General features: G+C 36.0%; 2 protein-coding genes across 3 annotated transcripts; one reads left to right on the plus strand and one right to left on the minus strand.

Moving 5' to 3' along the window:
* Positions 1-294: 294 nt before the first annotated feature.
* On the plus strand, positions 295-5,617 carry LOC108862013 (ribonuclease E/G-like protein, chloroplastic). 2 transcript variants are annotated; one of them, XM_056993221.1, is made up of 14 exons: positions 295-612; positions 1,022-1,128; positions 1,215-1,396; positions 1,476-1,728; positions 1,818-2,890; positions 2,962-3,279; positions 3,377-3,418; positions 3,752-3,876; positions 3,978-4,125; positions 4,404-4,476; positions 4,579-4,691; positions 4,834-4,953; positions 5,074-5,229; positions 5,315-5,617. In XM_056993221.1, exons 1-14 carry the CDS (start codon positions 518-520, stop codon positions 5,507-5,509), a joined length of 3,000 nt encoding a protein of 999 aa, XP_056849201.1. In that variant the 5' UTR covers positions 295-517; the 3' UTR covers positions 5,510-5,617. The 2 variants fall into 2 exon arrangements, with proteins under 2 accessions (XP_056849201.1, XP_018491520.1); XM_018636018.2 differs by having other exon boundaries at positions 597-612; positions 1,220-1,396.
* An 18-nt stretch (positions 5,618-5,635) lies between these two features.
* Positions 5,636-7,654, minus strand: LOC108862014 (uncharacterized). The gene has a single exon (XM_018636019.2). The coding sequence runs from the start codon at positions 7,505-7,507 to the stop codon at positions 5,807-5,809; it is 1,701 nt and encodes a 566-aa protein (XP_018491521.1). The 5' UTR covers positions 7,508-7,654; the 3' UTR covers positions 5,636-5,806.
* Positions 7,655-15,452: the final 7,798 nt, after the last annotated feature.

Consider the following 15,452-nt stretch of genomic DNA (forward strand, 5'->3'; position numbering starts at 1 on the left):
GATAAAGTGAGTTACTAGCTGAAACTGTCTCTGAATGTAATTAAAATTCAAGAAACTGACTCCAAGTGTAAATCACTCAAAGAAGAAAGCTTACTATAACTAAATAAAAATCTAAGTAACTGAAACAGTATTGAACATTCGAGAATCAATCGTCATCAATAGAGAAGCTTATCCGTTGGGCTAAAAATGGGCCTGCAATGTAGATACCAGAAATCTCATTATTAGTTGATGGGCTTTCAGAGGTTCACACGTGAGAAATGATATCATCCAAGACACGTGCAACAGCAAGGCGCCAAGAGGAGAGGGAGAGAGACCATATCCTCCCGTTATCGTCATCTTCTTCACCTCACTCCCGGGAGTCCAAAGCTCTCTTTCCTCTGAATCCAAACCCAACCCAATCTCCTTCTTCATCTCTCTCTCGCTCTTTCACCACCTCATAAACAGGGGCGGGCGCTACTGATTAACTTCGTTTCTTCCTCCTCCTCCGGCGAACCCAGGGAGACTAGACTCAACAAACATGGACGTCGCTGAAGTTCCGTGGCGTCGTCTTCCTCAATTTTCAGTTTCTTCACGCTCCTCTTGGCTCGTTTCTTCTGGATTTCCTGTTTCTTCGTAAGTTCTTTCATTCAGGCATTTTTGCATACACTTTGTATGTGCCCCTTCTATACTTCCCTCTCAATTAAAAAAAACTGAAGCTTTTGAAGATGGGTTTTATTAGATGGAAGCGTATTTGTCTTTAAAATATATTAGAGACTCAGAGCTTGAACTGAGCGTTTTAGTTTTAGGGAAGCGTATTGGTCTTATTAGATGAAAGCGTATTGGTCTTATTGGATTGTCACTTGTTTAAATTGATATGGTGATGCTTAGGGGCTAGATATTTCTGACAGCTATGGTGATGTTCTCAAGGATTGTTTTTTTTTCTTCTCTTTCTTTTGTATTTAGTTTCTTATCTCAAGGAGCTTCTCCCTGAACTTAGAAAATGCTACTTTGTGCTTAACTTAGAATCTCTGTCGTTCAACAGATATATGTTCTCTCATATGGAACGTGGACAGAGGTTTAGGCTCACCTTGTGCTTTGGGGTTTCTCGTATCCGTGCAAGGTCTGCTATTATAACTGCTGCACAGCAAGGTAACAACTGGGAGACCAAACCTTTCCAGTTTATTATGGAAGAAATTCAGTTTGACTCTTTAACTTTTTGTTTTCTGAATTCTCAGAACAGCCAGCTAGGCTTCTCAAAGGACTATACGAGGTTGTTTGGATCGTGGAAGCTGACCTTGCACCCAACGAACATCTTTACGTTACTGGAGATCCTTCCGCTTTAGGTAGCTGGGAGCCAGACTGCGCCATTTCGATGTATCCTACTGGAAATGACAATCAATGGGAAGCTAAAGTCAAGGTTTGTTTCGTTTTTAAGTGTAAGTTGAGATGTATCATTAAGTCTTGTATGTATGCGTTTAACTTTAGGTGCTTGGCAGATTGCTTCTGGTGTCAATTTCAGGTACAATTATTTTTTAAAAGCTGGATATGAGTCTTCCTTTGACGTCATCTGGAGACCAGGGCCCCAGTTTTCCATATCTGTGCCTTCTGCTGTCAATGGAGACAGAAAAGTTATCATAAGGGATTCATGGATGAGTGTTTCCGCTCAATCACAAGAGTCCTACTTATGGGGGTCTTGGATCGATGATGCTCACCTTTTACCAAACTCTGTTACTTCAGGTCAAAGCGAAGGTAACATCTGGTTTTTCTCCTCCTCTTTTACTCTCTTTTCATCATTTGCAAAATATTTTAGAACTCAAAAGCTTCCAGTGGTTTGGCAGATGAATTCACTTTCTCCCCTAGTGCTGTGGAAGTCCCAAGACCACTTTTGAATGATAAACAGTTAGAAGATGAATCTTTCTTTTGTGATGAGCTTGCAACCTTCTCAACGGAGAACTCAGATTTTAGTTCGTTATTTTCTGACAACTATCAGCCTATTGAGGAACCATGGTTTCTTCAGGAACCTGTTACCTTGAATATGCAAACTGATAGTGAACAAGTTGTTGAAAGCAGTGAAGAAATTGAAAACAACTTAGATACTGATGAGGAAAATCACCAGCTGACTGAGACTCTCTTACCTGATGATGAATTTTTCAAACGAGAATCCATTTCTACTACGATACTGATCAACTCGTCTATATGTACTGTGCAAAGGATTGCTGTATTAGATGGTGAGAAGCTGGTTGAGTTGTTGTTGGAACCAGTTAAGACCAACGTGCAGTGTGATAGTGTTTACCTGGGCGTAGTCACTAAATTTGTGCCCCACATGGGTGGTGCATTTGTGAATATCGGAAGTTCTAGACATTCTTTCATGGACATTAAGCCAAACAGGGAACCATTCATATTCCCTCCATTCTGTGATGGATCAAAGAAGCAAGCAGCTGATGGTTCTCGGTTCGACACCACTACGGACATTCCAGATCCGCATGAAACCGAACACGCCTCCTATGACTTTGAAGCCAGTGGTTTATTAGACATTGATTCAAATGACCCTGGGGAATCTTTTCATGATGATGACGATGATCATGAAAATGATGAAGATCATGTCTCCGATGCTCTAGTTAATGGAACTGTCGTTAACCATGGCGGATTGGAAGGTGGTTCTGACAAATGCAATCTACATCTTGAAGTTGGATCTGAGAATGGCTTTGTTCCTCTGGAGAGAGAACATTCTGCAGATTCTCTTGTGTCTAATGCATCAGTTGCAAAGTCTCCTAAGAATACCTCGTCTAGGGATAACAAGTGGATTCAGGTTCGAAAAGGCACCAAGATAATTGTGCAAGTTGTTAAAGAGGGCCTTGGTACAAAAGGTCCAACTCTCACTGCTTACCCAAAACTGAGAAGCAGATTCTGGGTATGGCATTGTAACTCTTTTATCATTTCTTTCTTATTATTCTATTTTCTGAGTCAAGTATCTCTTTATAGGTATTAATGACTCGTTGCAAACGAATTGGAGTCTCAAAAAAGATTTCAGGAATTGAGAGAACCCGGTTAAAAGTTATAGCAAAAACATTGCAGCCTCAGGATTTTGGCCTGACTGTAAGGACTGTAGCTGCTGGCCATTCTCTAGAAGAATTGCAGAAAGACTTAGAAGGTCTGCTTTTAACCTGGAAGACCATTACGGAAGAAGCAAAATCTGCATCCCTTGCTGCAGATGAAGGTGTGGAAGGAGCCATTCCAGCACTGTTACATAGAGCAATGGGTCAAACACTTTCAGTTGTACAGGACTACTTCAATGACAAGGTAGTTAGGCTATTGTCCATTTATTTCTCCTTTTGTGGCTCCTTTAGGTTCTAATGGTTGACATGTCAAGTGATAGTAAGATTTTGATTTAATCTAGGTGGAGAAGATGGTGGTTGACTCTCCGAGGACATACCATGAGGTACGTTCTCCCCTTTCTGCTCCAGTGAATTAAATAAGAAATGAATAGTGTGTTGAAAGAAACCTTTCCCTCTCGTAGACAGTGGTGTTTTACAACCCTCATGCATTTGTTGGTTTACACCAAATCTTTAATGTTATTTTCAAATGCTTAAGTAAATATCTCCAGTTGCACGTGTCACTTCTTTTCTTTATGTACCAACTCCTGCACTTGTAGATGATCAAACTTTTGCCTTATTAGTTTCAAATGCTTAAGTAATTATCTCCATATTGAACACTTATCCAAGAGAGTGGATACTGTATCCAAACCATTTCACTAAGTGGTATTAGTTTCCAGGTCACAAACTACCTGCAGGATATGGCACCTGATCTTTGTGATCGAGTGGAATTGCATGATAAGGGTATCCCTCTTTTTGATTTATACAACATTGAGGAGGAGATTGAAGGTATTCTCAGTAAAAGGTAAGAATTTTCTGACACTGCACTGTTGCGGAATTATGACACATGTTACCCACCTTTTCCTTCCCAAGTATCTTCATATAGTGATGTTTGCTGTCTTGCAGAGTTCCACTTCCCAATGGAGGTTCTTTAGTGATTGAACAAACTGAGGCGTTGGTCTCTATTGATGTGAACGGAGGACATGGAATGTTTGGTCAGGGTAATTCACAGGAGAAAGCTATTTTGGAAGTTAACCTTACTGCTGCCAGACAAGTATGTGATACATCTTTTTGCTGGTAGATTACATATTCATTTGCCAAGCCTTTGCGGCAAAACATCTGCTTCTAAAATTGCCTTCGTAATTATTCTACACATCCACTCGAGGTGTATAATCTGATGCTTACTGAATGCCTTGGCAAAATTTTGACAACGAGTAACTGTGCGAGCTTAACTTGTCTTGCGTGGTTTTTCTTGGAATCTACTCAGTTTTTTGCAATATGCTATCTTACAAAGCATTTTAGTAAGTATTACTCGATGCAATAATGATGCAGATTGCAAGGGAGATTCGGCTGAGAGATATAGGGGGTATCATTGTGGTAGATTTCATTGACATGGCAGATGAATGTGAGTTAGAATGTCATAGTTATTTGTGCAATCACATTCTTAAAAGTTGTAGATGGGAAAATCCCTTATGTCTTGTATATTCTTGTGCCTTGTGTGTTTCAGCAAATAAAAGACTCGTTTATGAAGAGGTTAAGAAAGCAGTGGAGAAAGATAGGTCACTGGTAAAAGTCTCAGAGCTGTCTAGACACGGACTCATGGAGATAACAAGAAAAAGGGTATAGCCCCCAACTTGTGGATAATTTACTTTTCCTGTAAAGCACGTAATCAAGTATCTCGGTCTAGCGCGTCCACTGTATACTAATACGAATGTGAGCCCTTGATTTATACTTATTGCAGTGAATCTACTTTTCTCTACAGGTTCGGCCGAGTGTAACATTCATGATCAGTGAGCCGTGTTCTTGCTGTCACGCAACTGGTAGAGTGGAGGCATTGGAGACTTCCTTTTCAAAAATTGAACAAGAGATTTGTCGGCAGCTCGTGAGTGTATTAACAACACAATCTCAGATTCTTTTTGCCCTTATTCTGTTAAATCTTGCTTATGTTATACCACTCTTGGATGATGTTTTGTTCCATGTCATGACGAGCTAAATGTTTCAGGCAAAGATGGAGAAAAGAGGAGACCTGGAAAACCCCAAGTCTTGGCCAAGATTCATATTGCGTGTGGACAGTCATATGTCCAGCTTCTTGACTACGGGGAAGAGGACGAGGCTTGCAATCCTAAGTAGTGCCCTGAAAGTATGGATTCTCTTAAAGGTAAGTTTTGTATCCTTCAGCCAGAAGTTATGCATCGATGAGGTTGTGTCTTGATTACAAACTGATGCACGAATGTCTTATGTAGGTTGCTAGACATTTCACAAGAGGAACGTTTGAGGTTAAACCGTTCATGGATGAGAAGACTGTAAACGAAAGACCGCATCAAGTTGCCATATCTTTGCTCAAGAAAGCTGACTCCATAGCAGACTCCTCAGGCAAGAAGAAGCTCACTCTTATTCCGATGAAGAAGGATAAGACCGGTGGTAAACACAGACGATGAAACCTCCTCTGTTAAATTTCACATTACTTTTGCTAGATGTCTCAGATGATACTGTTGAGCGTGTTGTACCGAATCGATTTTGTGTATTAGTATCATCTTTTTCCTTCATGTTTTGCATTATAAAGATAAAGAACCCAAACTATAGAAGGATCAGAAGGTCAAAATACAGGTCTAAAAGTAACAAAACGAACAACAGTTGTGGAAAAGACAAAGCTATTCTACAAGGACAAAACTAGAAACAAGTGGAACAAGATGATGGTTCAAACAACAAACAAAGTGAGGAATCTAAAAGATAGATCAAGTAGCTGCAACGTTGCAAGTCCCAACTCCATCTTTGCAGTCGTTTGTAAGATCATTGAATGTTTCAATCTGCTTCTTCCCTCTCAAGAAAACTTCTGTGTCAACAGATGCTCTCATGTAACCATCAAACTCGACCGGGTTGCCTCCATTAAGCTTTGTGGTCTCCGAATACCACTCGCTGCTCTCGTCCCACAAATCTTTGTACTCGTCAAGAAAATGAGTAGCGTACTTGTCTTTCAAAGGGTTGAAGAAAGATAGCTCCCCTTCGTTTGTTGCGATGTAGAGATTCCTTCCTTCTTCTACTTTGTCCTGCAAGGTCGACAAGAGAGCACTCGGAGAAGTATCTTTATCAAGATTAGGCCAGAGCTCCGTGTTTCTAGCTTTCTCCCCTCTCTCAATGTGTACGGCATCGTAATCCCAGTTTAACCTGGACGCAATGGCAGAGACGATCTCCATCAACCTTCTTGACTTCCACAGAAGATGCCAGGGTCTTTTAACAACAGATTCTGCATCTCCTTCGCAAACTCTGTACCAGTAGTTATCAGGCTCAACGGACCCGAACTTCCTCATGATCAACGTATCTTTGACATCAGAAAGCTTCATGGGCGTGACCCTAAAGTCCTCCACGAGATGAAGACCCAACCTACTCTTCTTATTATGCAACTTCCCCCACTCAGCCCAAAACTGAGCTTCGTCCAAGACAGAAGCAGCTTCTTTCAAATGCTCGAAATCAAAGTAAAACCTAAAGTCCTTCCCTTCCTCGTTCTGTCCAGAGGAAGTGTAGACAGAAGAGAGACAGAGAGTGAGATCCATGACCAAAGTCCGGTTCAAATACTGAGCTTCACCGAGCGCACACAAGAAACTCCAAAGGAAATGGTTCATGCTCTTACACCTATCACCTCCACCAACATAAACCAAGTACCTGCCGTTTTTAAAAGCCTTGTCAGACTCAACGGCAGGAAGAGAGTCATTCACAGCTTCACCAACGAGAGGCAAAGAGAAATCATCTCTCTTCCCACCACCACTCTTCTCAAAACCGGGTTTCTGATTCCTCTTCCTCTTCCTAGCATTCAAACCAGAATGATACTCACCAATACTCACCAGGCTAAGAGTACAATTCTCAGACTTCTCAACCACAAACCTTCTATAGTCCTTGTAAAACGCAGCAGTCTTGCCGTCTTTAGGCCTATAACGCCACGCCATATCACAAGAGTTGGCGCCTTCGCCAACCGCAGGCTTACCGAACTTGTAAAAGTGAATGTCTTTAAACTTGTCAATGGTGGCTTTCATCATGAGATGGAAAACCTCAGAGTCTTTGCAATCAACCGGGACGCTCGCGTCGCAATCCACTTGGTTTCCTTCACCCCTCTCCTCGTTGGTCGCTGCTTCCACGTCGGTGATGTTGATGAACGCCGCGAAGGCGGTTTGGTTGACGGGCATGAAATCTTCGCCGGTTTTGACGACGGAGTCGTCGGATCTCAGGGTGGCGTTGGAGGTGGAAGTGAGGAAAGTGGTGATCTTGTCGGAAGGGTGGAAAAGAGGGTCCTCGGGCTCGTATGTAGCGGCGATGATGGTGAAGACGAGTACGCCGAAGACGAAGAGGGAGAAGCCGATGTTTCCGATTAGGTTAAGTGCGTTTTGACCTAAGTTCTCCGGACGGAAACCGCCGGCTCTGTGAAGCGCTGATCGCCCGAACATTTTTGCTGCTTCCGGTTCAGATCCACTTTGTCTTGGTTACGACGAGTGAAGTGGGTACTGTGTTTGCTCGATCAATGACCCCTCGCTATTTCAGCCAAATGGCCACCGACAATGCCAGCTTTGTTTATTTAACGACGAACAAATAAATCACTTTGCATTTACTATAGTGAAATAAGTAAGTGCGATTTCCCATATATTTTCTTGACTATTCGCACTCCATAGCCACACAATTTACCATATTTAATGTGATCTATTAGATTCTAGTATTCGGTTCGGTTTCGGATAGGATCCGTTCGGATCCGGATATTTCGGTTATTTAAAAATTATATCCAATGAATACTTGGAAAACTTACGGTTCGGTTTCGGTTCGGTACCGACCGGTTCCGGGTCGGTTCGGATTTTTGATGAAAGTAACCATGTATAACCCGGAAAAAATCGGTAACATCCGAAATATTTTTTATTTTATTCATTGTATTTTTATTTTTTATGAAAATAAATGAAAATCGTATATATACTACTAATGTGTATATAAGTACAGAGAAGTTGAACTAGTCTAATGGTATTACCTTTGAGACTTTATCCTAAATGACCCAGGTTCGATTCTTAACGATTACAATGTAAACATAAATAACAAAATAAAATAGATATATATAAGTAAAATGTAAACATATACAATAAAGTTACGGTGGCCCAGTGGTATTGTACAGTTTATATCAGCTTTCACATCTGGGTTTGATTCTCATGAGACACATATTTATGTGTTTTTACATAGAATTCGGTTTAAATCGGGTACCCATTCGATTTCGGGTAAATACCCGAACCGACCCGATACCCATGGTTAAATATAACTAGGTGACCGGTCTGCACCCTGTGCGGGCATTGTACAGTTTCAAATTACAGACAAAATAATGCTCAGGTTTGGAAGTAACAGATTTTATATCATAAGACCACCGTCTTTGGGATAAAGCATCAGACACAATAAAAATGATGGTAGTCAATATTTTAAAAGGACGAGATGAAACAAAGTAACTTCGGTATCAAAAGTTACTTAGGTACGAATAACATTGATCAGTATACTTTCATTGGTCATATTAATTTTATTAGTACGAATAACATTAGGTAGATAAGTCATAAACACATACATAAAGATATGACTATTCTTATAACTATGTTGGGCTTAATCTACTTTCTAAAACAAATAACACATAGCTTCATATATTGTATAGAATATAGTAATATTGTATAGTATTATACTTATACAATAATACTAAAAACAAACCAAACTGAAATATAATATATATCAAAAATGCTTTGAACCATTACACACAAATATATTAGACTTCAGAGATCAAACTCATTTTGAAATTACGTAATAATATTTTAAAAAAATTAAATTTCGTAATGTACAAAAAACATAAGTTTTATATAAAATTTTGTGTTACAATAAAAAAGACACAAACTCGCGATTGCAAAATGTTATTTTTACATACGAAAGACAGTTTTGATATTGTTCTTTAAACACAAAATTGAATATACAAACTCGATACTACATAAAAATAAATAATATAGAATACATTTTAAAAATAAAACCCGTGCGGGTGTGCATATGTTTATATAATATATAAATATATTATGTTACACATATTTTTATATAAATAATATTCCAATGTAAGTTTTGTATGATAAATATTGAAAATACAAAATATATAACACTATATATTTTAAATAATATAGAAAAAATTACTTTACGTTATCAAAAAATTTAAAAATCAAATTTAGTAATTAAACACATTAGTACACATTGTTGTTTATCAAAATTTTATATTAATACACATTGCGATCATGTATAACATTTAGTAAAAACAAAGATAAAAAAAAATTGACTCCCGCTCGGTCGAGCGGGTCATGATCTAGTATATAAGTAAAATGTAAACATATACAATAAAGTTACGGTGGCCCAGTGGTATTGTACAGTTTATATCAGCTTTCACATCTGGGTTTGATTCTCATGAGACACATATTTATGTGTTTTTACATAGAATTCGGTTTAAATCGGGTACCCATTCGATTTCGGGTAAATACCCGAACCGACCCGATACCCATGGTTAAATATAACTAGGTGACCGGTCCGCACCCTGTGCGGGCATTGTACAGTTTCAAATTACAGACAAAATAATGCTCAGGTTTGGAAGTAACAGATTTTATATCATAAGACCACCGTCTTTGGGATAAAGCATCAGACACAATAAAAATGATGGTAGTCAATATTTTAAAAGGACGAGATGAAACAAAGTAACTTCGGTATCAAAAGTTAGTTATTGTGTGTATGTATAATTGCAATGTCCTAATTTGGGAGACGAAGCAAATTGGGCAGAAACATTATTAATATCTAATCAATTTTTTATATATTATTAAAACTAAATTTGTTCTTCATATGTTTTATGTATTATTCATATAAATATGTATTATCCAAATACAATTCATATGTTTAATGTATTATTAAAACTAAATTTGTTCTTCATTCAGTCTTTGTGGTTCAAAACTATAAGCCTTTTATACATTATTTAATTCAATCTACTTTGATGTTTAAATTATTATCATATACTTTGAAATATGAAATAAAAAATCACGCATGTGCGGGCATCGATATGATTTATATAATGCATGTATAGCTATTATTATTAGTGCATAAGTGGATCGTAATTATATTTCATTCTCGTTGTATCTTTGTATCTTACTCATTTAGGTTTCTCCACATATAAGTTTCTCTCCCTCTCTCTCATCATAAACCTTTTAATTTTTTGAAAGAGATAAAAAGGTAATTACGATCATATCGTGCGTGCGGGCATTCATATGATTCATATATTACCCGTCTAGCTATTAGTATAATATATAAGTAGATATAATTCTTTCTCAATCTCTATATATCATTATGTCTAATTCATATACTACATGTTACGTTATTATATAAGTGCAAAGTGGATCGTAGTTATCTCTCTCTCTCTCTCTCTCTCTCTCTCTCTCTCTCTCTCTCTCTCTCTCTCTCTCTCTCTCTCTCTCTCTCTCTCTCTCTCTTTCTCTCTCTCTTCTCTCTCTCTCTCTCTCTCTCTCTCTCTCTCTCTCTCCTCTCCCCCCCTCATCGTAAACCTTTTTTTGAAAAATATAAAAATGTAAACTTTTTTTAATTCACCGATTATCTTTTAACTACCACAATTTGATTTATATAGGAATGTTTCCTAGTTTAATATTTTATCATGAATTTTTCTCGGGTGAATTACCAACTAATCATAGTTTGTCAATTAATGTACAGCTTTTTTAAAAAGATTATAAATAAAATAATAATAATTTGTGTTAATTTTTTAAAATAAATGAAAAATATTAGTAGTTGCCAAAATGATTTTTTTAACAATTTTAAAACCGTCACAAAAGAGTAAATCATAAACACTAAACACTATACCCTAAGCCCTTGGACAAAGCTTAAACCCTTGGGTAAAAATCCAAACACTAAACTCTAAATTCTTGGATATACCCTAAACCCTTAGATAAATCCTAAACACTAAATCGTAAATTCTTGGGTATACCCAAAACACTAAATCTCTCTCTCTCTCTCTCTCTCTCTCTCTCTCTCTCTCTCTCTCTCTCCCCCTCATCGTAAACCTTGTTTTTTTGAAAAATATAAAAATGTAAACATTCTTTTAATTCACCGATTATCTTTTAGCTACCACAATTTTGATTTATATAGGAATGTTTCCAAGTTTAATATTTTATCATGAATTTTCTTGGGTGAATTACCAACAAATCATAGTTTGTCAATTAATGTACAACTTTTTTGAAAGATAATAAATAAAATAATAATAATTTGTGTTAAGTTTTTAAAATAAATGAAAAATATTAGTAGCTGCCAAAAGATGAATTTTTTTAACAATTTTAAAACCGTCACAAAAGAGTAAATCATAAACACTAAACACTATACCCTAAACCCTTGGACAAAACTTAAACCCTTGGGAAAAAATCCAAACACTAAACTCTAAACTCTTGGATATACCCTAAACCCTTGGATAAATCTTAAACACTAAACTGTAAACTTTTGGTATATCCTAAACCCTTTGATAAATCTTAAACACTAAACTGTAAGTACATATGGATCCACATGAGAAAACGTCATAATCGTTGGTCTGTGCATATATAAACTAAAATTGTAAATTAAAAAATCAATAGAAAATACATATGAAAGTATTCTTCTCCTTCTAAGCTCTACAAACAATCTATAGAGGAATTTTTCATAATAAATAATGAAACAGCTTAAAGAAAGATATTAAAATTATATTATCATAAATTCGTCTGCAGTAAATATGATATCAACTTGCCCAAGTAACCCGTATTCAATATAAGTTAAGTTATTAAAACAGAATTAAGAAAAGGTAAATTATTTAAACAAAGCAATAAATATGATAAACTTGAGAGAGGGAGAGAAACTTATATGTGGAGAAACCTAAATGAGTAAGATACAAAGATACAACGAGAGTGAAATATAATTACGATCCACTTATGCACTAATAATAATAGCTATACATGCATAAACCTTTTAATTTTTTGAAAAAGATAAAAAGGTAATTACGATCATATCGTGCGTGCGGGCATTCATATGATTCATATATTACCCGTCTAGCTATTAGTATAAATATATAAGTAGATTATAATTCTTTCTCAATCTCTATATATCATTATGTCTAATTCATATACTACATGTTACGTTATTATTATAAGTGCATAAGTGGGTCGTAGTTATCTCTCTCTCTCTCTCTCTCTCTCTCTCTCCCCCCCTCATCGTAAACCTTTTTTTGAAAAATATAAAAATGTAAACTTTTTTTAATTCACCGATTATCTTTTAACTACCACAATTTTGATTTATATAGGAATGTTTCCTAGTTTAATATTTTATCATGAATTTTTCTCGGGTGAATTACCAACTAATCATAGTTTGTCAATTAATGTACAGCTTTTTTAAAAAGATAATAAATAAAATAATAATAATTTGTGTTATTTTTTTAAAATAAATGAAATATATTAGTAGTTGCCAAAAATGAATTCTTTTAACAATTTTAAAACCGTCACAAAAGAGTAAATCATAAACACTAAACACTATACCCTAAGCCCTTGGACAAAGCTTAAACCCTTGGGTAAAAATCCAAACACTAAACTCTAAATTCTTGGATATACCCTAAACCCTTAGATAAATCCTAAACACTAAACCGTAAATTCTTGGGTATACCCAAAACACTAAATATCTCTCTCTCTCTCTCTCTCTCTCTCTCTCTCTCTCTCTCTCTCCCCCTCATCGTAAACCTTGTTTTTTTGAAAAATATAAAAATGTAAACATTCTTTTAATTCACCGATTATCTTTTAGCTACCACAATTTTGATTTATATAGGAATGTTTCCAAGTTTAATATTTTATCATGAATTTTCTTGGGTGAATTACCAACAAATCATAGTTTGTCAATTAATGTACAACTTTTTTGAAAGATAATAAATAAAATAATAATAATTTGTGTTAAGTTTTTAAAATAAATGAAAAATATTAGTAGCTGCCAAAAGATGAATTTTTTTAACAATTTTAAAACCGTCACAAAAGAGTAAATCATAAACACTAAACACTATACCCTAAACCCTTGGACAAAACTTAAACCCTTGGGAAAAAATCCAAACACTAAACTCTAAACTCTTGGATATACCCTAAACCCTTGGATAAATCTTAAACACTAAACTGTAAACTTTTGGTATATCCTAAACCCTTTGATAAATCTTAAACACTAAACTGTAAGTACATATGGATCCACATGAGAAAACGTCATAATCGTTGGTCTGTGCATATATAAACTAAAATTGTAAATTAAAAAATCAATAGAAAATACATATGAAAGTATTCTTCTCCTTCTAAGCTCTACAAACAATCTATAGAGGAATTTTTCATAATAAATAATGAAACAGCTTAAAGAAAGATATTAAAATTATATTATCATAAATTCGTCTGCAGTAAATATGATATCAACTTGCCCAAGTAACCCGTATTCAATATAAGTTAAGTTATTAAAACAGAATTAAGAAAAGGTAAATTATTTAAACAAAGCAATAAATATGATACCAAGTTGCGCACGTAATCCCCAAGGAAAATAAGGTAAATTATTAATAAAAAATTAACAAATTACAAACACGGTAAATTACATTTAAAATCGTGAAGTAAATACTCTTGGGATTCAAATTATGCAACCATTGTAATTTATTATAAAAAATTAATTAATTGAAAATATTTAAAAGATGGACTATATGGGCTGATAATAGCGATCTTACAACATTAAGATACCTATTATATTGTCATAAATTGGTCTGCAGTAAATATAATATCAACTTGTCCAAGTAATCTGTATTCAATATAAGGTAAGTTATTAAAACCGAATTAACTAATGGTAAATTATTTAAACAAAGTAATAAATTTGATACCAAGTTGCACAAGTAATCCGCAATGAAAATAAAGTAAGCTATTAATAAAAGGAGAATTACCAATTGTGACTCAAAACTTGGAGTCAAACCCAAAAGAGTACCCCAACTTGGGTCAAAGGCAAAAGTAACCTAAAAGGCTATTGAAATTACAACTATCTCCTTGTGAACAAACAAAAAAACGGATTTTTTTTTACGTTTCTACCCCTCGCAAGTCGTCTGTAAACAGACGACTTGAAAATAAGTCGTCCAGACGACTTTAAGTTAAGTCGTCTGGACAGTTATTCTTAAACATAATTTAAAAATTTTGTAAAAAATATTTTGATAAGTGAAAAATTGGAATTATGTAATTAACATATGTCTTAAGAGATATAAATTAATATATAACAAATTTCAATTGTTTTCAGCCCAGATGAGTGAAAGTAGTGAGTCATGATATTCTTTAGTTTATGTTTCATCAACATATGTTGTAGTATTGTATGTGTTCTTAGGGTTAGATTTTGGAAAGCATTAAAACCGTTTTTGAAAATTTTTAAAATTACCTAGGCGTGTTCGTTTCTGTGTATAGTAAACACTATTGAAGTATAATTTGATTTTATAACGTGGTTAGTAAGTTAATTTAGTCATTTTAGTTTAGGGGTTCATTTTAGGGTATTGGACGACTTAATATTTAGTCTTCTGTTCCCAGACGACTAAATATTAGGTCGTCTGATGTACATTATCAGCCAGAATAAGTCGTCTAAACCGGACCAAACCTTAAAGTTTACCAATGTACTTTTAAAGCTAACCGGATTATTTACCCAATATATAAGGTGATTTTTTTTTTCATTTTCCGCGAACAGAAACCCTAACAGTTCTCTCTCACCGGCGATATCAAAGGCGATTCGAATTCCCACTATTTCCGAACAACCATCGTTCTCAACGTCGGCTATCTATCTCACTTCATTCTCACCGTTGTCGCCGCAGCTTCTTCTAACCCTAGCGCCGCCGATTCCTCTAAACCCTAGCGCCCCCGCTTCCACTATTTCCGAACAAACCGTCGCCCTCGCCACCGTGCTCACCAACGTTCTCACCGCCGCTTACTCTAAACACTAGCTAGCACCGCCGCTTCTTCTAAACCCTAGCGCCGCCGCTTCTTCTAAACCCTAGCGCCGCCGCTTCTTCTCTGTAAACTGTAGCGCCGTTTCTCTGTAAACCCTAACGCCGGTAAGTCATCAAACTCGTGGAAAAGATGAACATAAAACGTTGTCTCTTTCAATTTACTCATTCTCACCGTTTCCCGTTTATTTTTTCAGATCTATAACCACAATGACGAGTACTCGAACTCCTTCTGCGACTAATCAGGTCCGCTTGAAATTTTTCTACTGGAAGACTTGTAAGTAAGTCGTCTGGAAAGTCTTCAACCTGGACGACTTAGTACGTCCATTTGGAAGACTTTCCAGACGACT

This window comes from Raphanus sativus, chromosome 8, assembly GCF_000801105.2.
Source record: "Raphanus sativus cultivar WK10039 chromosome 8, ASM80110v3, whole genome shotgun sequence".
Lineage (NCBI taxonomy): Eukaryota > Viridiplantae > Streptophyta > Magnoliopsida > Brassicales > Brassicaceae > Raphanus > Raphanus sativus.